Source organism: Leucopleurus acutus (assembly GCF_964270905.1).
Source record: "Leucopleurus acutus genome assembly, chromosome: 11".
NCBI classification, from domain to species: Eukaryota; Metazoa; Chordata; class Mammalia; order Artiodactyla; family Delphinidae; genus Leucopleurus; species Leucopleurus acutus.
In genome coordinates this window covers 100,731,542-100,754,127 of record NC_139152.1, presented here as the reverse complement: position 1 = coordinate 100,754,127, position 22,586 = coordinate 100,731,542, and the positions used below count along the sequence as shown (strand labels likewise).

The following is a 22,586-nucleotide window of genomic DNA, read 5'->3' as shown; positions in this document are numbered from 1 at the left end:
TCTGCGTACGGGGTGACGCAGCGCCGCCCACCCGCGCGCCCCGCCCGCCCCGCGCCGCCGCCGCCGCCGCCGACGCTGCCGCCGCCGCCGCCGCCGCAGCCGCGACCCGGGCTCCTGGGGCCGCTAACGGTCCGGCGCCCCTCGGCGTCTGCGCCCGGCGCCCTCAGCCCGGCCGACCCGGCGGCGCCCTGGGCGCTGGGCGCGATGGGGGCCGCGGAGCCGCTGCGCTCGGTGCTGTGGGTGAAGCAGCAGCGCTGCGCAGTGAGCCTGGACCCCGCGCGGGCGCTGCTGCGCTGGTGGCGGAGTCCGGGGCCCGGAGCCGGCGCCCCCGGCGCGGGTGAGTGTCGCCTACGGCCCGCGGGCTCGGCCGGGGTGGCGGGGCAGGGAGGGGCCGGGGAGGAGGGGGCGGGGAGGCCGGCAGGCGGGGGCCCCGGGACCGGAGGCCCGGAGATGGGGGCCGGGGTCTCGGCAGCAGCTGGCAGGGAGGAGTCCCGGGCGCCGAGGGTGTGTACACTCCGGGACTGGGGTGACAAAGAGCGAGCGCCGGAGCGGGGGCGGGGGCGGGGGTGGGGGGAGGTGCCGGCGGGGAGGCCGGAGCCCGGGCGCCTGCGGTCCCGGCGAGGATGCGACCCCGGAGGGCGAGGCGCGGGGTGGTGACGGCGGGGCAGGTCTGCGGCCCGGGAGGTGTCGCCTGGACGGTGCCGCATCTCTGTGACCGGCCCGCAAGTATCTGAAAGGCACCATCCGGATCGATTGTGAGACTGATTACGGATGGATCCCGAGGGAGTGCCGGCACCCCGCCCTCGGTTTCAGTTTAACCCGAGTACAGATGCTTTTCGTTAGCGGGGATCCAGAGTGGGGTCAGGAATTCCTGTTGTAAAGTGAAAGACAGGCTCATGATCTTCTGTCTGGGATGTGCTCCCTGGTGGGGTTGGTGTGGGTGTTAATTCTGGTGCAACAGGCTGGACGTGGGACCTGCGGAGGCCCTCCGATTTGGAGAAGTGTAATTTAACTGAAAAGGGCACTCTCTCTCCCCAAGGAGAAGGGGCCAGCGGCTCCCAGGGCCGAGACGTCGGCGGCAGAGGGGTGGGCAGAGGCTTATCAAGGAGGTGTCATTTGACCCCTGGCAGGAGGAGGAGGATTACAGGAGGCGCCTTTGGCCAGTGAGAAGCGGGGAGGCGTCCATGGCTGGCGAGGAAGCGCAGGGCTGGCGAGTGTGGGTGTGTTTCCATCTCATTCATTTGTCTTTCGCAATTTTTTATTGAGGGCCTGTCCGGGAAGGGCGCGGCGGTAATCCTCGCCTCTGCTCAGCGCACGTGACAAAGTCCCTGCCGCAATGGAGCATTTTCCATTAGAGGGAGAGACAAGAGGGGAACACATAGGGGCGTGTATGTCTCAGAAGAGCCCTGCAGAGTGGGGGCAGGTCGCTGTGGTGCAGGAGGTCTCAGAAGTCCTCACTTGCAGGAGGGCATTGGACCAGAGCCCTGGAGGGACCTGTGCACATTGGGAAGAGATGGTCCTTGCAGGAAGACCACAAGTGCCAAGGCCGGAGGTCCACGGGGTGCTGCAGGAATGGAGGGAGATGGGGGAGGGGAAATGGGGCTGTTTGGGTGGCGTGGGCTGAGATGGGGACCCCAGGAGGGCTTCATCCATCTTAACCTGGAGAAGGGATCCCTGTGGCAGCTTGGAGGAGAGCAGACAGAGGAGGGACTGCAGGTGGGAGGTTGCTGGCCTAGTCCTGGTGGGAGTGGTGGCGAGCAGGGCTGGGTCTGCCTGGATTGAATGGGCAGCGCCAGGGGAACGTGAATTCCAGGTTTGTAGTTACTGAAACTGCAGGAGCAGGGATTTCGTTGTTAAGTATCGGGGAGGGGTGTGTAGGTCAGTGTTCTCTGGTGGATGTTCTGACTTTGGGATGGCTTTCAGATGCCTTGGGGGCAGTCGGGGGTGCTGTGATGGGTCTGGGGGTGCTTTCGGACGCTGAGGTTGTGTGGCTCTGCTGGTGGGGGAGCGGTGAGGCAGAGCTGGCCGGTTAATTGGGGCCAAGGTCAAGGGCGGTCTCGGACTCTTGTTTTCTAGCCTCGGCGTCACCAGAAGCATGGTCTGCAGAGAGCTTATCTGTGGTCGGGGGTCTGAGGCTCTACCCTTCTACCAGCTTTCTGTTGGCCCCTTGGGAAGACATGTCACTCCTCAGACGTCATCCTCTGACCTCCTGCCTGGCCTGTCCCCGAGGGCTTTTGGGCTTTCCTGTAGACCTCTCGGCGTAAGGATGGGGCGCTGCCATTTCGTGGGACCTCTCGGTGTAAGGATGGGGCACTGCCGTTTCGTGGGGCACTTGGGCGCAGCCACTGTGCTTCTGTCCTGTATCCCATTCAAGCACGATGCATTCCTGCGGGGCAGCTTCTCCCGTATTTTACGGATATAGAGAGTTTTAGAAACCGGCCCAGCTAGTGGTTGAACCCGGGTTTGAGGCGTGGTGGGTCCAACTCCAGCTGCTGTGCACCGGGTGGTGTGGCCTCCCTCAGGCCACAGCAGCCATGTGGACACTGGACAGACCCCACCCGTCCGGGGCGTCTCGGTGGGGAGGTCGCTCCTCGCCTGCCCTCAGCCGGCCGCCATGATGGTCTGCGGTCCGCAGAGCCTCGGGTTTGTGTGACGTGCTTTGGGGTGGCCCCTCGCTGGCACGGCTGCCTGCCCTCTTCCCGGGAACGGTGGTGGCTTCACTCTTACAAACCGTGAAGGCCCTTTCGTACAGGGACCTGGTATGCAAGAGATTGGTCCCCTCCCCGGAGGGGCCGGGTCTGTGGGAGCCCTGGCAGCCCCCGTGCAGCCCACCACCCTGGGAAGGCAGTGGGTCAGCAGTGCAGGGACGCAGCTGCTGCAGCTCGGGGCCTTCCCATAGCGGCACCCCCAGGGCAGTGGGGTCTGCGTCAGGTGATTGCATGCTTGACAGCACCACTGGCAGCAGGGAGACAGGAACCCGTCCACGCGGGACATTTGATTCAGTTACGGAGTGGCAGTACCCGGCCTGCTGCAGTCCCAGGCGTGTCTGCTGGCGGGGATGGACTACGGCTTGGCCGGGGAGGGTTGTGCAAAAACAGACTGGTGGGGTAAGGAGTGAACTGAGATCACCTTCGAAGGACAGAGGAGGGACCTGCCCCGGGGCCACCGTGCGCACCGGGTGCAGCTGCTTCATCTGACACGCTCAGTTTCTCCATAGCATCGCCCCTGTTTGCAGACAGGAAAAATGGAAGTTGTGAACTGATTGCAATTGATTGTAATGTCCAGAAGGGAGCTGGCTTTTAATCCAGGCCCACGCTCCTTCATCCGTGAGGGGGCTCAGCAGTTGAGAGCAAAGGAGGGACCAGGATTTCAGGGGGCAGCGTTGTCTGGACCCAGGAACAGCTGCTCTTAAGGAAGCTGTGAGGCTCCGGGGCGCCAGCCTGGCCGGAAGTGGGGCAGACTGAAAACAGGAAACCCAGACCCAGTCTTCTCACAGTGGGTCGGGCTAGTTCAGCTTGAAACAGTGAAACTGTATCTGGGCTGTACCCCCCGGGGTTCAGGAAAAGAGACTCTGGATGTGTTCCTTTAGAGTTGGAGCTGGGAGGAGTGTGTTGGTACCTGGGGGTGGGGTGGGGCAGTGCCCAGGCTCCACCTTTGAAGGAAATCCTCCCCTTCCTCTGGCAGCTCCCCCCCCCCCCCCGAACCTGGGATGCCCCGGGGCTGGTGGGGCTCTCCTTGGGTAGATCACTGCTATATTTACAGAGTGTCCCCAACACCCCTACGCAGTGCCCAGCAAAAGGTAGGCAAGCCACAGATACTTAAAACAAAAAGGTTTTTTATGCTTATAAAAGTAACTCATGTTGATTTAATAAAATCTAGAAAACACAGAAAAGCACACAGAAAAAGAATCACCCTTAGTCTTAACCTTCAACAGTGAATTTTTTTTTTTTTTTTTTTTTTTTTTTTTTTTTTTTGCGGTACGCGGGCCTCTCACTGTTGTGGCCTCTTCCGTTGCGGAGCACAGGCTCCGGACGCGCAGGCTCAGCGGCCATGGCTCACGGGCGCAGCCGCTCCGTGGCATGTGGGATCTTCCCAGACCGGGGCACGAACCCACGTCCCCTGCATCGGCAGGCGGACTCTCAACCACTGCGCCACCATGGAAGCCCAAAACATGATTTTTTTAACGTCAACTTTATTGAGGCATAATTTGCATACAATAAAATTCACACATTTTAAGTGTATAGTTTGGTGACTTTGCCACGTTTGGTCAACTGTCCTAAGGAAAAAGACAAGTACTTAAGGAACTGTGTTTAGGCTTTAGAAACTATATTTTCTGTGTTTGTTAAGATACTGACGACCCCCTCCTCGTGTCCCTCGTCCCCATTCTCCCGGGGCTCCTCGTGTGCCTGTGCACGGCAGGTGCTGAACAGCCCTGTGTGGATGGCCGCATATGGGAGGTGAGGTGTCGCCTGCCCCTGGCCACATGGTGAGTGGAGGCTGCCTCGGGACTGGGCTCCGGCTGTGTGGGATGCAGCGTGTCCTGGGGTCACTGCTGCCACTGGCAGGAGAACGTGGTGGGGAGTGGTTGCTTTGCTGTTTGGTCTCCCAGCACTCTGACTTTTCTCTGGAGGATGTGGGTTCGAAACCATTGGAAGTGGCTGGGAAGCTGAATGGTTTGTGTAAAGCCCACAAATTCTACAGAATCCTCTAAAGCATAAACACCACAGATCCTGTAGTCCTGTGTTTCAGTATCCCCTGACGTGTCTTAGTTATGCCCCATGAGGAAGTCAAAAGTGCTGTAGAGAGTGTCAGATGATGTAAAGCTAATGCCCTGCACAGTGTGATAGGAGGACTCTCAGTATATTTGAATAGGAAATAAATGGCAATCCTGTCTACCTGTTACAGAAAAAAAAAATAGACTCTCATTCTAGGTTTGCATGTGATTCACTGTCGGAAGAGACGTACAGGCTTTTGTGGTTTCGAAAGCGGATGTCAGGAAAACAGCAGTCCTGCCTGCCGTCTGTCTCTCTAGGCACCTGCCTCGGTTATGTTCAGGTTACGTGACTTAACAGTAGGCGAACGTGGTCATAAATATCGTAATCTGAGATGATTCCAAGGTTAACTTTTATTTGTTACTCTAAAATAGGTCAGCAAACATTTTCTTCAAAAGCCAGATAGCAATTATTTTAGGCTCTGTGGGTCGCAACTTCTCAGCTCTGCTGTTTTAGCACAAAAGCTGCTGTAGGCAGCATGAGAGTGAATGCACGTGGCCGTGTGCCAACAAAACTTTATTTATGCAAGTGGACAGCAAGCTGCATTTGGCCTGCGGTTTGCCGGCCCTGCTCTAAACCATTATGTATCCTCGTGCGTTTCCCTGCTCTGTTGTTTGGTGCATTCACGTTCAGGATTGCTATGTCTTCATTTTGGTTGACCCTTTTTCCGTTGTGTAATGCCCTTCTCTGTCTCTGATCGTTGTATTTGTTCTGGAGTCTGCTTTATCGGTTGACATGGCCACTCCTGCTGCACACGCCTTTTCCATCCTTTCACTTTCAGCCTGCTTACATTATTAGATTTGAAGTGAGTTTCTTTAGACTGCCTAGGGTTGACTCATGTTTTTTAATTAACTAAGCCAATCTGTGTCTTTTTAATGTAAATATATTAGGGCTTAAGTCTACCATTTTATTTTTTGTTTTCTGGTTTTCGTTTCTCTGTTTTTCTCTGCCTTCCTGTGAATTACTTAAAAATTTTTTTTAGAATCCCATTTTGATTTGTCTATATATCTTCATCTTTTCTTTTAGCTGTTTATGGTGGTAAACTATCAGTGTTGTTTTTGAGCGCACCTCTTTGTACAGAGGTGGAGTGGTTCCCCAGAGTATTGGTCTATATATACGTATCTCATCCCAGTCTTGTGGTGCTGCCATGTTACCAATTTGAGTGAAGTGTAGAAACCTTACCTCTCTGCATCACTTTACTCTCCCGTTTTATAATGAAATTGTCTTAATTATTTCTTATGCATGCATTTAGAACCACATTAGCGTTATAATTTTCTCTTCCACCTGCAAACATTATTTAGAAAAGTCAGGAAGAGAAGGAAATCCTATTGTGTTTACCCATATCTTTGCTTACTCTGTTCTTTCTTCCTCCCCCCCCCCCCCAGGGACTCTTGTCACTTCACTTCTACTTCCTGCATCCTTTCTTTTATGATAGGTCTGCTGGCAACAAGTTCTCTTAGTTTTTCTTTGTCTGAGAATATCTTAATTTCTCCTTTATCCCTGAAGGAGATTTTTGCTGGGTGTAAGGTTCCAGGTTGACCATTCTTTTCTTTTCAGCACTGGAAAAATATTGTGCCACTTCCTTCTGGCTTCCATGGTTTCTGAGGAGAAATCCACTGTCATTCAAACTTTTCTCACCTGTAGGTAAGGTGTTGTTTCTCTCTTGCTGATGTGAACCTTCTTTTCCTTGTACTTGATTTTCAGAATCCAGACTGTAATGTGTCTTGGACTGGATTTCTTTGGATTAATCATATTTGAGGTTATGCCTTTTGTCAAATTTGGGAAGTCTTCAGCCATTATTTTTTGAGCACGTTTTCAGCCCCTCTCCTTCTCTGCTCCTGGGACTGTAGTGGCACACATGTTGGATCCTCCATTATAATCCCACAGGTCTCTGAGGTTCTGTTCGTTTTGTCTTTTTCTGTTTTGTTTTTAATTCTGTTTTCCTCTGCTGTTCAATTTTAGTCATTTCTGTTGTCCCATCTTCCAGTTCACTGATTCTCTCGTCTGCCTCTCCGCTCTGCTGTTGAGTCCACCTGTTTGTTTTCTGTTTTGGTTACTGTATTTTTCAGTTCTAAAATGTCCATTTGGGTCTTATTTATATCTTCTATTTCTTTTTTCTTTTTTAAAGATTTATTTATCATTTATTTATTTTATTTATTTTTGGCTGCATTGCGTCTTAGTTGCAGCATGCGCAGTCTTTGTTGAGGCCTGCATGATCTTTGTTGAGGCATGCGGGCTTCTCTCTAGATGTGGTACACAGGCTCCAGGGCATGTGGGCTCTGTAGTTTGCGGCACACGGGCCTTCTGGTTGAGGCACGAGGGCTCAGTAGCTGTGGCGCATGGGCTTAGTTGCCCTGCAGCATGTGGGACCTTAGTTTCCCGACCAGGGGTCGAACCCGCATTCCCTACATTAGAAGGCGGATTCTTTACCGCTGGACAGCCAGGGAAGTCCCTATATCTTCTACTTCTTTGCTAAGACTTTTTTTCTTTGCTGAGTCTTTATGTGTCTTCATTTGTTTCAGGTGTGTAATTGTTCCTGAAGCCTTTTCATAGCGGCTGCCTTAAGGTCCTTGTCAGACAATCCTAACATCTTTGTCATCTCGGTGTTGGCATCCAGCGATTGTCTTTTTTTCTCTCGTTTTGGGATCTTCCTACTTCTTGGCATGGTGGTTGATTTTAGATTGAAACCTGGACATTTTTGTACTGTGTTATGAAATTTTTGTTTGTTTGTTTGTTTTTGTTTTTGTTTTTGCGGTACGCGGACCTCTCACTGTTGTGGCCTCTCCTGTTGCGGAGCACAGGCCCAGCGGCCATGGCTCACGGGCCCAGCCGCTCCGCGGCATGTGGGATCTTCCCGGACCGGGGCACGAACCCGTGTCCCCTGCGTCGGCAGGCGGACTCTTAACCACTGCACCACCAGGGAAGCCCCTGTGTTGTGAAATTTTGGATCTTATTTAAACTTCCTCTTTTAGCTTGCTCTGACACTGCTCCATCAGGGAAGAGGGGGACTAGTTACTGCCAGGTGGGAGAAGAAGTCCAGGTTCCCCTCGGCCCTGTTGACAGTCGGAGGGGAGGGGTTCCTCATTGCTGCTGGGTGGGCTAGGACTTCCGGCCCCCCACTAGGCCTGCACAGAGACCCCCTTGGCTGGAAGGGGTAGGGGTGCCTCGCACCTGCTCTCCAAGGGTCTCCTGACACCTGGGTAGGTGGAGGTGGGTGGTGGTGAAAATCCTGACTTTCCCCTAGGTCTCCCCTGACACCACCCCACTACTGCTGAGTGAAGGTGGAAGTCCACTCCCCCTTTGTCTCTACCGACCCCTGTGGGGAGTGAGGCTCGTTACCAGCTGTCTGGGATGAAAGTTCTGGCTCCCTGCGTGCCTTCCCTCACGCCACGCCACCCTGGTGCCACCCTACACCCCTGAGGGTGGAAATCTAGGCTCCCAGGTGGACTTTGCTGGCGTGTGGGCGTGGGGCCAGGTTTCCTGTGTGTTTGTTGCTTGTCTAGAAGTTTCCTGTCTTACTGGGCCGTCCTCCCCCTGGTCCTTTGGCCAGAGAGGGCACTCTTTGTTGGGGTTTTTGGTTTGTACCCACTGGCATTTCCAGGTTGCTGGATTCTTCAAATCTGAGGTGCTTGAGGCAAAAGGAAACCCTGTCCTTCCCTGGTCCCGAGGTCCCCGGCCAGCTTCCTCCTTCTCCCACCTTTCAGAGTCTCCCTGCGTTCGTGTGACACATGGCTCAGTGGAGGAACAGGGAAAAGCACACCTCGTCCATCATCTCGGCAGCGGAAGGTCCCTGTGCATTTTTAAAAATATTTTTTCTCTCTGTTATTCAGAACAGATTATTCCTACTGACCTGTCCAGCTTCACTGGCTTCCCTCTGTCCCCCGCACTCCGCTGCTGAGCCCGGCTAGTGGATGTTTTATTTCAGATGCTGTACTTTCAGTTTTAAAGCTTCCATTTGGTTCCTTCTAATAGCTTATTTTTCTCTCCTGGGAACTTCTGTCATCTTTCCGTTCATTTTAAGAATGTTCAGCTGTACCTCACCGAGCACGGTTATACCGACCACGTTAAAGTTTTTGTCTGATGCCTCCGACATCTGGGTCATCTCAGGCCGGGCGTCTGTGGACTGTCTTTCCCTTGGGCATGTCAGCGTTTTCTGGTTCTTGGTGTACTGATTAATTTTGTACCCTGGACATTTTTCATATTTCTTTGTAAGGCTCTGGGTCCCGTCAAAGTCCTTTGGAGAATTTTCTTAGGCAGGTGCTCAGCCTGGTTGTACACAGACGGCAAGTCGGTCTCACATCGTGGGAGGGGTTTCCACATAAGTCCAGCTCTCAAGGCCTTTTTCACGCTGTGGGGGGCCACCCTGGTGTTTGTCACTCGGGGGTGAGTCCGGGGCCGGGGAGCTGGCACACTTGGCAGTTCGGCTCCCAGGGCTCCTCTGTTCCTGGAGCCCGGCGTGTGTCAGTTCACGGGCAGGGCCAGGAGGCCCTTCCCAGCCCGCCGGCCACGCTCTGGCTCCTCTGGACAGAGGGGTGGGTGTTCGCTGTCTGCATCCAGCGAGCTGTTCTAGACCTCAGGCTGCGCTTGGCTCAGAGCTGGGGCTGGAGAGGAAAGGAAGGCTCTGGAAGACTGCCGGGCGCCACTCCTTCTGCGTGGGTGCTGCTCCGGCCACTGGCCCGCTGCTCTCTGCTTTTGGCACCTTCAGTTAACTGTCTCCCTCCCATCTTGTCCAGACCTCTTGGTCACCATCAGAGGAGGGATAGGCGGTCGGGCGCCTGCTTCATCCTGGTCGGAACTGTGTCTGTCTCGGCTGACTTTCTCGTGCCGGTGGTGCTGTGCTTACTGCCTCGAGTAATCCTCACCATAGCCCCTGGAGCCATCCTGGTGTTGTCCCCATTTCAGAGACGGCAGTCTGGGGCAGGTGGGGGGCTGCTCCACAGCTCGGACGCTGAGATGCTGGGGTACACCCCCTGCAAGGACGTGGATGCCGGGTTCGTTTCTGCAGCGCCCACTGCCTTTCCTGGCAGGCAGGTGGGGGGAGAGCAGGGTTCTTGGAGCAGGAATCAGTCTGGCTGCAGCCCCCAGCGGCCGAGGGCGGGGCTGCCACACAGGCCCCTGGTCACTAGGCTGATGCTTGCACAGAGTAGCACGTGGTCGGAGGAGCCTGTGGCTGTGCAGGTGGGAGTCGGGGACGGGCTGTTTCCTGTGTGTGGAAATGCAGTTGTGCCAGAGTTGGCTCCACGGTTACGGTCCGTAGGTCCAGGGTCAGTGCAACCTGTCCCCTGAACCTACGGCCTGGGGACCCGAGGAGAACCCTGTCCCGAGCAGGGGTGGCAGAGGCGTTTCCTGAAAGGCCAGGCCCAGTCCTGTCACAGGTGCTGATGGAGCAGAACCCTGAGGGCGGCAGGGCCGGGGGCCACCTGGAGCCGGACGCTTGGCCAGGTCGCTAGGCCGCTGGTGCTCCAGGACTGCTGGGCTCTCCCTGCAGTGGCCAGGGTCAAAGGCCAAAGTGCGACAAAGGTGGTAGCGAGTCCCTCTTAGGCAGGACTGTTTCAGGACGGGCGGGAGCTGCTCTGGTTTATGGGTTTGGGGTCAGGAGGACACGGTGATGCCTTATCTTTCCGGACGGTGTTGATGACATTTCTTCACGTGGGGACGACAGCGAACTGTCAGCAGTGTGATGTCTGCATCCTGTCTCCACGCCCCATTCAACGGGAAGGTGCACGTGTGTGAGTGTGTGCACAGGTGCATGTGAGAGACTGCAGGAGCATGTGCACGTGTGCCTGTGTGCGAGCAGCAGCTCCTGGCTGGAAACGGGCCGCCCGCCCTGCCCGCCAGCCTGTGGCCCCAGCAGTCCCTGCGGCTCGTCTTCCTCTCTGGCCACACGCCTTGTGCAGCCTTTCTCAGGAAACCAGTGGACATCAGACCGCACCCGATCCGCGAAGCCGCTGATTCCCAGGCCTCCATCCAGAGCACGCCCGGCTCCCTCCTTCCCGGGGACCCCTTGGCCCAGGTGTGCGTGGCGTCTTGGGGGCCTGGGAGGACGGTGCCAGGCCTGCAGCGGGTCTGCCCTGGTACCCAAGGGCCCTGGGAGGCCTGATAGAGAATGTTCCATGGAAGGGGGTCCGAGGGCCGGGGCTTTGGGCTCATTTGCCAGAAGCGGTGCTGCCTCAGAGGTCTGGGTCCACGGAAACACTCGCTCCTGACTCCTTGTACTGTCTGTGCCTCAACTGACAGCTCAGCAGGGGCGCCAGGAGCCGTGAGGCATCTTAGATGAGAGTCCAAGGCGGTGAGCCTCCCGAGCCGCTCCTCCCTGCCTGGGGCTGCCTGGACTGCGGCCCTCCTGGGCTCCGGCACCGCCTCCACCTCCGTGGTACTTAGCTCCCTCTGCTCCAGCCCCACTGGCCTCTGCCTGTCCTGAAGCTCCGCAGGGATGCGCGTGCCCCAGGGCCTTTGCCCAGCTCCTAGGTTGCCATCAGCCTTTGTCCATGAGGCATCCCGTCCCCCTGCAGCCCCCAGCCCCGTGGACCTGCTCCGCTGCCTTTTCCATAGCATTTATGACTCTGGATAAGTTGATAAAACACGTATATCAACTTCATCGTTTCTCAGAAGCCTCCCCACATCCGACCGTTACCTGCCAGAGGGCGGGGTTTTTGTCCCGGCACCGCCTCCCTGTCTGAAGCTAGGTGGGCCCGTAGCAGCGCTGAGCACGTGAGTGGAGCATGGTGGGGCAGCTTCGGGAGCAGTGCCTGGGCTTTTAATGTTTACTCATGAGCCTTGGTGACTCACGTGTGTTAAGGTTTAGCATAAACCACTATATACCTGATAATTGAATATCTTCTAAGAGAAAAGTACATCTTGAAATATTTTAGGACCTAAAGATGCCAAAGATTTTGTGCCTGGGATGATCTAGAAAGGTTTAAAAATAGACTCAACTGAGCTGGACACTGATTGAGCCCACAGAGAGCCCGTGGGGCTCCAGGTGGGCCCCTGGCCTGCCCTGCCAGCCCCCCCGTCCGCTGCTTCTCCCTGTAAACCTGACTATAAATGGCTAAACTGGTCGGGCCGCTTTTCCTAAGAAAAGTGCCTGGTGCCCTCCCTCTTCCTCTGATCCCGGGTCCCTTATCTGAACGCCCTCAGCTGCCCTTTTCTGTAGATCCCATGCTTCCCTCCTAGGCCTGTACAGCCCCTGGCTGGTGAGCATGCCACCTGGCACTCGCCACCTTCTGGAGTTTCTTGAGCCTAAGGGGATAGAGTGTCCCGGACAGGATTACCTCTCAGGACACTTAGCCCCGTGCACCCGAGTCATAGTAAGAGATGTTACCTGCCCCCTGCCATGGAGTGCGCTAAGAACAGCTAACACACGTGGGTGCGGCCAGGCACCAGGCCCTCTTCTCAGCACTTTAGGTGAGGATCCTTTCATTCTCACGTGTCCCCATTTTACGGAGAAGGTAACTCAGCACAGAGATGCCAGGCATTTGCCCAAGGTCACACAGCTGGGAAGCGCCAGGGCCCAGTTCCAGCCTTGGCTTCTCTGGATCCACTGTCGGTCCTTCTGGTCAACAGTGGGGACTGCTGTCAGGCCGGAGTGAGGAAAGGTGGGCCTGTGAGCCAGGCTCGACTTCGGGTCAGAAGAGATGAAAAGGTAGGAGGCTGCTGGGGAGGCGGGTTCCTCCTGTGAGCATCCCCGGGTAGCTGCCAGAGCTGCAGTGGTGGACAGACGGTCAGGGCCCCTGCAGCACATGGGACACGCACACCAGGTTCCCTCCCAGGCTGGTGTCCTGGTGACGTGCTGGCCACTGTGGGTGTGCAGACAAGGGTCAAAGGTCACATTGTACTGGATCAAGTAAATTATAATTGGCCAGCACCTCATCTGAGCATCAGGAACTTTGGAGCTAAAGTAACTAGGATAGACTTACAGTTTTGTTTGAAATTCTTGTGTTACTGAAATAAACCAGTAAGGGACTTCCCTGGCGGTCCAGTGGTTGAGACTCTGCGATTCCACTGCAGGGGGCACGGGTTAGATCCCTGGTCGGGGAACTGACATCCTGCATGCTGTGTGGTGTGGCCAGAAACAAAACAAACAGACAAAAACCCAATACGAAACAGTTACAAATGGAAATATAATTATTAACCTAGATCATTCGGTGGAAGCAATTATTGTTCTAATAGAAACGTGACCTGCTGTTGATAAATCTGTAGGACTTGCCATTCTTCTTCTAGACAGATAACCTTGGAGTGGCAGCCGCGTAGCCTTACAGAGCTCGTAAAAAATCGACGAGGAGCTATGCTGGTTTGTTTCCAACTTTGTTTCCAAAGTGATAGGAATCTAATTTTACTTAAACTTGTTGTGTGTGTCAGGCTAGACTGGGTGAAATGTTCGCCATTATGGGTGATACAGTGTTACTTGTGATCCGCAGGGTCAGCGTAACTACAGATTGTCTGTAGGGGGGGTTGTCTGTAGGGGGTTGCTGACGGGTCGCCCTTGGGCTAAATTTGGCCCAGATTTGGTCCATAGATATTTTTTGACTTGTCCAGTGAGGTTTTCTTTTCCTTTTCAAATTGTAGTCAACGTTTTAAATCAGGAGATTTCACACAAAATATCCAAGCTTCGGGCGTATCCCTGAGCGATGTCGCCCGTGTGCTGTGATCAGGACTGTGGCCTCCAGGTGGTCGGGGCGCTTGGGTGCCACCCGCCCACCGCCTTGTGCAGCTTCGAGAACACGATCTTGAAACGTCAAGCTGCCGGACGAATTTCCCATTTCTGTGGAGTTAGAAGACAGATTTTTTCCTATATGAGAAAAGCCATTGGGGGTTGCCTGGGTTGGGTAGGGTACCTGAGAAGTAGCTACCTTCAAGATTTGCCTGTTTTGACTGAAATTGGAAAACTGTTCTAGAAATGTCTAGTGGGGCGTGTGGACACACAGAGGGGGAGGGTGCTTACCCAGCGTCCGCCTGTCAGTCCCCGTGCTCCCCTCCGTCGCGCCCGCGGGATTTGGGGCAGGTGTGGACCTGCCGTCACGGGCCGTGGCAGGTGGCAGGTGCTCGAAACCGTGGTTTGTTGTCTTGGTGGCGAGGTCTCGGGCACACGTCTCAGAGTGGAGAAGTACTTTGGGACATTTATGCTGCAGGAGAAAATGTGTAATGCTCGAAGAGAGATGGAAAACCCGTCTGTAGGTTTAGTCCTCCAAATGCCTCTCTCGTTGGAAATCCAAATTCTTCCCTTCTTGTGAAGCCACTTAAGTCTGTCCCTCTCCTGTGGCCTTTTCCTGTTCTGAATTGGTATCGCGGGTGGCAGTGATGTCACATAATCCAGCCTCGAAGATCCTTTCACCTAAGGCCTCACGTGGAGGCGCCCGGGGCAGGCCGCTGAGTGGGGAGGCAGCGGGCGCAGGGGCGGCTCACCCAGCCGGGCACAAGCCCCGCCCGCTGGCCTCTGTCCTGGCTCGTCGGCGACCAGCAGGTCCCCCCACTCGGTGCCTTAGCTTGCTCGTCTGTCCAGCAGGGGCGTCGGCGACCTGCCCCAGCGGGCCGTGGGGTTCTGTCCGCGGGGAGCGGTAGCTGGCGCGCGGGTGCCTCTGAAACCAGCCGGGCCTGTGGGCCCCCCGCTGCCTCCCAAGGGGACCTCCACCCGTGACCCCTCCCCTCCTCCCCGATCACATGCAAAACCTGTCGTCTGCTGGGCCTGGGACGCTGCTCCCCCAGGTGCCGGGACAGTGTGGCCGTGTGGTCACTAAGTGATCGTGATGTGACTCGGGCGTGTGGGGTCTCTCGTGGCGCCGGCCTGCTCTCCGGACTCTCATTGTCAAACCGGAGCAGGTATTGATGAGTGGAGGGAGGGCCCCCGCCCCGCAGGGCCTTGGAGAAGGTGTGCCGCGCTCGCCGCCGAGGGCGCCTCGGGAAAGGGCAGCGTCTGCCTTCAGCCCTGACGTGGATCTGTGGGTCGGGTCTGGAAGGTTGCAGCCCAGCTTTGCCCACCGGACGTGATGGTGTCGTGTAGCAGATGAGAGCGGCACGCTGGCGTGGATGGGGCAGGCGGGGATGGCGGGGCAGTGTGAGCACGGTGACCACGGTCCAGTGAATTTGTTTTTTGCGCGGTGTTTCTGGACTCTGCGAGGTGGTGAGCTGAGGGCAGCAGGGCTCCCTGGTCTTCCTTTCCACGGCGAGCTCTCACCCGGGAGCGCTCTGCTCCTACCCCACGTGTTCGGGCAGCTGAGCTGCCGGGAGGCGCGTTTCACCTGCGTAATGACTCAGGGGGTCGGGCGGTGTGACCTCAGACCCTCGGGCTCTTTCTCGGGGAATGGGCCCCGGTGCTGGTGCCCTGGGGTGGGGCTGCGTGGCTGCCAGCACCCTGGCTTTTCTCTCTGGCCTCATCGCCGTCTAGTTCCCGTGGACGTGCGTCTTAGGCTGTGACACGATGCATCAGGTGCTCCGTGGGGACCTGCCCTGTCCTGTCCCGTGTGATCCCTCTCACGTGGATGACGTGTCCTGGGAGCAGAGTAGTGCCCTTGACTGTGAACTTGTCTTTGCTCTGGTTGCCCTTGGCCTCCTCGATGTCTGTGGGACCCTGGCCACCTCACCACCAGCACGGGGTACGTGTGCACTGACACAACGGGCGGTCGGTCTCCTGGGGGAACAGAGGCCACTGTGCGCTCGGCTGTCCACGAACTTGTAAGATAAGCAGATTGACAGACAGCAGGGACTTTTCTCCCCCCGAGTCACAGCCATGAAGCACACTCAGCGTGCGTGGGTCACAGTGAGCACTGAAAAGGCTAGAACAGAACCGAGAACGGTGGTGACAGCGGCCGGAGTCCTTAGCTGTCCCGGGAGAGCTGCGGGCCTGCAGTGTGGGCGCCCTGTCCCGCGGGCATTGCCCGTGGTTTCTCTGGAACACGGTGGCCCTTCGGTCACCACCCTTGTGGGAGGGTAACTGCCTGTCACACGAGGCACAGTCGCACTCCTTGGGGAGGGGAGCACAGAAGAATCGCATCTCTTGTCAGCAAAAGCCTTGAAACTTCCAGCCCAGGTTTGGTTACCAAATTTCAGTCCATTTTTGGAAAGGATTCTACTGCATGAGAACTTTTTTTTTTCTTGAGTTTGTGACAATTATATTTGAACCGGTGGTAATGGCCCTTAAAATAGATTGCTTTATTATTAGAAAAATTAATGCTGAAACTGAACTGAGACACAGAGAGAGGCACATTCAAGTTTGGCCACAGGATCTGAAAGTGAAAGAAGAGGGGTTGGCCTTAGTCATCCAGTCGGCAGTTCCAACTCACCTGAGCCGCATTCTAAGGAGAAATCAAAATTATTTAGAGTGTGGTTTTATAAAATGTGCAAAACCTAATAAAATGACCTATCCTGATATACTATTGATAAGGATATTCTTGTAAGTGAAAGCTTAAGTCCTTCAAAATTAAAGATATTCCAACTGTTTGCCCTACATGGCTGCTTGGTTATTGTTTGTTTTTTGGAAAGAAAGGTCTTTTTCTTCGCCAGTTTCTGAGTGGGTCTGTGGCTGTCAGCGTCCACACTTGGTTGCCCGTCGTGCACACTGGAGTTGAGGGGGGCCCTTGGTTGTGGGTGCAGGGGACGCGCCCCTGCCTCGGTTCCCCCTTGGTGTTCGGGTTTGGCAGGCTCTCTTGAACCTCTGCCTGACGGGAAACGTTTTTTGACAGATTTGCCAGCAGCGAGTCCTGGCCTGCCGGTGGCTTGGACGAGTTCTTTGACCTCCAGGCTTCCGTAGAATGAGGATCTGGAACGTCTTCTGTGAGTCCGTCTGTCTAGCGAGGGTCATATTTACCTTCTGGGTTGTGTGTGAGGATCACGAGCGTCTACATGTAGCACGAAGTGGGCCTCACAAGCGGCAGTTATTATTATTACTATTATTATGCCTGCCGTAAAGCCGGCGTACTCATGTGACAAAGCGTGACACGTGGAGACCAGAGCTGGACTCGGGTTGGCCAGGCCCTGTGGGAGGTGACCGGTGGGGACACACACAGCTCTGAATGGAACAAGTAAGACCACCCTCAGGGAGATGCCACCTAGTAGGGGGCAGAAAAGTGACTGCAGGCCAGGCTGACACACTGGTGAGGGGGGACCTGGAGGCCTCCCCGAGGAGATGGGGTTTCGGCTGGGAAGCAGAAAGTCCCTGGCCAGTCAGGTGGCCGTGTGTGTGTGTGTGTGTGTGTGTGTGTGTATCTGGTGTGTGTGTATGTGGTGTGTGTATCTGGCGTGTGTGTATGTGGTGTGTGTGTGTGTATCTGGGTGTGTGTGTGTATCTGGGGGAGTGTATCTGGGTGTGTGTGTGTATGTAGCATGTGTGTATGTATCTGGGTGTGTGTGTGTATCTCTGGCATGTGTGTATGTGGTGTGTGTGTGTACATCTGGGTGTGTGTGTATCTGGCTGTGTGTGCATCTGGGTGTGTGTGTATCTGGCGTGTGTGCATCTGGGTGTGTGTGTGTGTATGTGGCGTGTGTGTGTATCTGTGTATCTCTGTGTGTGTGTGTAACTCTGGCGTGTATGTGGTGTGTATGTTTGCATCTGGGTGTGTGTGCATCTGGGTGTGTGTGTGCATCTGGCTGTGTGTGTGTATCTGGCATGTGTGCATCTGGGTGTGTGTGCATCTGGGTGTGTGTGTGTGTCTGGCGTGTGTGTGGGCACAGGGTACCTGGTGTATAGACAGACCATTCCCAGAAAAGGGAGCAAGGCTGGGAGCTGGCGGCCTGGCTGAGGGACCGAGGGGGTCCCCGAGAGAGTGTGTGGTTACAACATGCTTACTTTACATCCCAAGCAAGTTATCTGTGACCATACATTCCAGTAAAGCCTTATAAATGCTTTACTTCTTTGGAATGTGTCAGGTAAGTTGCAGGATTTATTGTTATCAGTGAATAAAATGACCAAAATGAGCGTCATAGCTGGAGGTTGGGTTTATAAGATGTTTAATAGTATAAAATAAAAATATCAAGTAGGTATTCAAATTTTATGTTTTTTTCCTAATTTTATCAAAAGATTGCCTCTTCTATATTTGTCTTTATTTCGAATCTGCTCAGCTTTTATAACATTGCAAAAGTTGGTGCTACTTAAAATTTCAATTTTAAACTTAAAAAATTCTCCTAAACTATACTTTAATCACCCATATCCTAAACTTTAATATTGTACCAAATGCAATTTAATATCCCAATTAGGGAAGGAGAGAAGCAAGAAAGCACTTCTAGTGAGCAGCGTGTGTTTTTGTCCTGCGGCTGTGTTTTCCCTGCGTCCTCTTCACTACAAACACACTCACCGTCCTCCGTCTCCCGGAAGACCACGTTACTGCATTTTAACTCTTTGGACACAAATGGTTCTTTTTCTGTGCTTCCTTTTCTTTTTAATACTTTTATCATGGCGGTAATACACGGTGCTCCGTGCAAGGGTAGCCTTGTCATTAATGCGTGGCGTCTCTTTAGCTCTTTGTTTTATGGCCAAATTGCCTTTTGTTTCTCAAAATTTGTAATGTCTGTAGAGGGTAATAAAACAGTTTGTTTCTGTTGGATTCCAAATTGAGTCTTCAGGACCAGGAGTAACTGAAACCACATTAGAACGAGGACAGAGCACTCCCGGGATGGATGTTTTCAGCGTCCCTGTGGTGTGCACCCAGCACAGCGCCTGCTGCCCACTCGAGGGGACCTGGGGAAGGTGTGTGGGGAGCGTGCCTGGCGCTGCCTGCTGGGCACCTGGAAGGCGGCACAGAGCACGTTTTGTTTGCTCGCATGATGAGATTTTCTCTTTTAAGTGTTTAAGACCCTTCAGACGGTGACGGGACGCAAGTTCTCAGAGCCTCGTCAGCTTGCCCCTCACATTGTAAGCATCCTTTCCAAGGACCAGCGTGAGTTGCTGCCTCGTGGCACTGGGTCAGTGTGTCCCCGGGATGCGCTTGTAAACTACATACCCTGTGGGGACTGTGCTGCCTGTGATTAAAACTCTTTGGTGACTTATGTGCTCAGAGGTGTGGCAACAAATTCTTGGAGTAACCGGTTTGAGAAGACAGGAGAATATTTTTGTGGAAGTTACGTCCAAGCCATCTTGCGGTGGGTTGGTTTTCTTGGTGGTTCTGTGGAGCCCTCCATCACAGCTGGCACACAAGGGTGGGCAGTGAGTCCAGGTGAGGGGGCCTGGGGAAGAGTTAGGAGACGCCGGTCAGAGCTGGATGGGTGGGACCAGCTGAAGCCACAGGGTGTCCCGTAGAACCCAGAGGGTTGCTCTGCCAGGACCAAGCTGTGGCACAGGGTGTGCTCGGCCCCTGCCTTCCCCAGCCACACACACACACGGATACGCACACACACGGATACACACACACAGATACACCTAGATACACACACACACATACACACGCACATGGATACACACACAGATACACACACGCACACAGCTATACACACCTGGATACACACACGGATACACACATGCGCACACAGATACACACGGATACACACACGCAGAGCCGGGAGAGAAGCCCCACGGGGCGTGCAGTCAGAGAGGGAGGGAGTCTGTGTTGGCAGGCAGGCAGGCAGTGGGGATGTCAGCTGCTGAAGCCGTGGGTTCTGCATCAGATCCATTGCACCTGCCTCCACTGATTAAGGTCGTTTTCAGACTTGCACGTACTCCAAGCAGTACAGAGCGTAAATAGTAAGAGGTTTGCCCGACTTGTTTTCTGAAACTTGGAATCAGCTCTGTCTGGCTCCAGCTGACCTGGCTGAGACTAGACAGGTGCACCGACCCTCCAGCTGGGCCGTGTCTGTGTCTGCTTGCTGACCTTTCAACATCACGGGGCCGCGAACTTCACCCTCAGGTGGCGCTCAGCGCCCCGTTTCTGACTGTGCAGAGGCCGGTGGCCTTGTTACAAGCCTGCACACGATGACACACCTTTACCCCATCACCTTCCCCCACGCTCCCCCTTCCCCGGCTGCCCTGCTGCTTTGTCCCAAAGACACCCCAGCCCCTGGCCTTCGGGGAGGCGCACACGAGGCTTGTTCTCCTGCCTCCTCGCGTGGCTGCCTTGGAAGTAAACCTTTGTCTGCCGCTGACCTCGGCGTGTCCGCGTTTGGCTTGCTGTGTGTGTGGCAGGACGAGCCTGGTTCGGTAACGGTGGCACTTAGGACGCTTGGTGTGTTCCATTGTTCTCTTGAACCTTGGGGATCCCACAGTGGCAGGGCTTGTAAGCCCGAGACCCTCTGTGACGCAGAGTGGGCACTGCCAGCCTGGGAGGGTCACTGAATCCGAGCGGCGCCTGAAACCTGGAGCTCGGGCCGGGGGCTCCTGCCTGGCTTGGGGGGCCTCGGGAGTCTTCTGCCTCTCGTGTGATCTCACCCCAGCGTGAAGGGAGGCGGAGGGAGCCCCAGTCCTCTTCCCCTGGCTCAGTCCCAGAGAGGATGGAGGGCTGGCTCCTGGTCGGGGATCTGCCGTGGGGGTGCCCAGTGCTCCGTTTGTTCCCAGGGTGGCCACTGCCCAGGTGGACTCCCTTTTTCATCTCAGGAATGTTAAAAAAATCACCCAGAAAAAGTCACTTTGGTTTAGTAATTTAGTGTAGCAGGGAGGATCTTATAAATGCTGCCCGTGAGGTTGTGACGCTCCTGCAGGGCGGCTTATAGTTTGGCTGGACTTTGGTTGAAAATCTCCAAGTTCTGTTGTCGGCCTGCGTATGTATGTGGGGTTTATTATCCAGCAGTTAAAACAAAGACTTGTCTGATCAGGGCAGGTGTAGGCGTGGGAGTTAGAATGAGATCAAGTGGGGGGCAGCAGCCCCTGCAAGGAGGTAGCCACCCCCTTCCCCGCCGGCTTTGCCAGGAAGGTGGGCAGGGGTGGAAGGGGGGCAGGGGCGGAAGGGCACGGGTAACCGCGTTCCCAGCCTGGGGTGTTGAATTATCCCGCGTGCTGAGTGGCAGCGGGTGGACACTGAAAGGTCCAGGCAGAGCAGAGCCACATTCACACTTGTCTGTGGCTCATTGGGGGAATGAACCCCAGCAGGACGGCTGGCAACCGCCCGAGTTGGAGAGGAGCCTGGCTTGCTGGGCACGCGAGCCTGGGACAGAGCACCCTTCACTGGGCTGGGGGATGCAGGAGGGGGGGGTGGGGGAGTAGAAGACATGGGTTTAGATGTAGGCGCTTGGGTGTGAGGCACCTGTGGGACGTGGACGTGACTGGCCAGGTGCACTCCTGGGGCTCTGTGACGCGGGCGTGGTCAGGGTCAACAGGACAGGTGTCCGCCTGTCCCCTGTGGCCCCAGGCCTGGGCTCAGTTTGCCCCCCGCTCTCTGTGTAGAGAAGCGTTGCTAAGGGTTCGCGCGAACCCTGTGGGCGCAAGCTGGTGGCTCTCAGTCGGCGCCCCGCCTTCGGGAGACGTTGGCCAACGTCTAGCATGTTGGGAGGGGAGGCGCCGGCATCAGTGGCTGGAGCCCGCGCGCGCTGCTCAAACCCTACGTGATGGGCTGGCCCACCGCAGAGAGGTGCAGACTGGGGGGCCTGGGCCAGGGAGGCTCCCAGGGGGTCGGGCGGCTTTCGAGCCCTCCTCTGCTTCAGAGGTCCCTGCCTACCCCAGAACATTGTGCTCAGAAGTTTGCTTCAAAGGGGTTGTTGGGTTGTTACTTTACAAAGGGAGAGGGGACGCCCGTGAGCCTCGGGCACTGATCCTCCGACGGGGCCACCCACAGGCAGCCCAGTGGCCCCGAGGAGGGTGCACATCGCGAGGGCTGCTCCAGAGGGCGGCCGGAGCAGCTTGGGCAGCGGGGAGTCAGCAAGGGACGTGCCTTCTGTGTGCAGAGACTGGCCTGAATCAGGTGGGGCGGCCAGGCTGTGGGGCGAGGCGGCCAGCCGTGCTCTGGGCCCCTTCGTCTGCCAGTGAGTTCTGTCCGCATGCGTTGCCGGGATCGATTTGGCCACCGGCCAGGTTCAGTTTAGTCTGGAAGTAACTCTGCCGCGGCTCCTCTCATCACATGATCTTTTACAGGAGACTCTGACTTTTTATCTGATCCCATATGCGGTGCAGGATTATGCAAAATGAAAGCAAAGGGAGAGAAATGCTAATGCTATGCAGACAACGAAAGTGACCCCCAAGTTCCCACCGTCAACTCTGTGCAAGATGCTCCTCTAAGAATATCTATTTATGCATCCGTGAATTTATAATTTATACCTGGTGTGTTCACACGACGTGCACGGCCGTGCTGGGAAGCCTCTCTGTGCCAGCGTGGGTAGGTTGACCAGGGGACGACAGTGTCGCTCTCGCCTTAGGGGACAGCCGGTGGCCTCCACTGTGGCCTGTGACTGCTTCTTCCAGTCAAACTAAATTCACAAGACCAGAGACTGCTCGTTCATAGCCCCTTTCTGCGGCTACCCTGTGAGTCGTCCATAACTTTTCAGGAACTCTCTGATTCCCGATGCCTCCTAGCTAGACACAAGGGTTTTGCAGAACAGGGTGTGACGCTGACCTGCAGACGTGAAGGGACACATGGCAGGGTGCAAAGGAACGTGGCCTCGGGGTCAGCGGGCGAGGGGGGCCGCAAGGAACCTGTCTCGTGCTGGACGCCTCTCACCCTGATCGGGTGGCTTCCAAAACCCCTCCCAGTTTGACACGCTGAGCCCTGTGTGTTGTCGTGAAGTCCAGGCTGAGTTCCTGGCCCAGCAGACGGAGGGGCCGGTGGAGGCGGTCCCCGCCCCAGGCACAGACTCACCCAGGACGGCCTCCAGCCAGACCCCAGGCTTCTGTTGGTGTCATTCCTCAATCGACTAGGGATGCAGATAGCGTTGATGTTTTCACGTCCCCGTGGATCTCTGTGCCTT

General features: G+C 55.6%; 1 protein-coding gene across 1 annotated transcript in view; it reads left to right on the top strand.

The window, feature by feature from the left end:
- Positions 1-204: 204 nt before the first annotated feature.
- CERK (ceramide kinase) overlaps positions 205-22,586 on the top strand; it is a gene marked incomplete at its 5' end in the record, with an annotated part of 47,045 nt that continues 24,663 nt past the window's right edge. The window contains one exon of the mRNA XM_082851043.1: positions 205-337. Within this exon, the coding sequence (XP_082707169.1) occupies positions 205-337 (133 nt within the window). The remainder of the gene's footprint in view (positions 338-22,586) is intronic.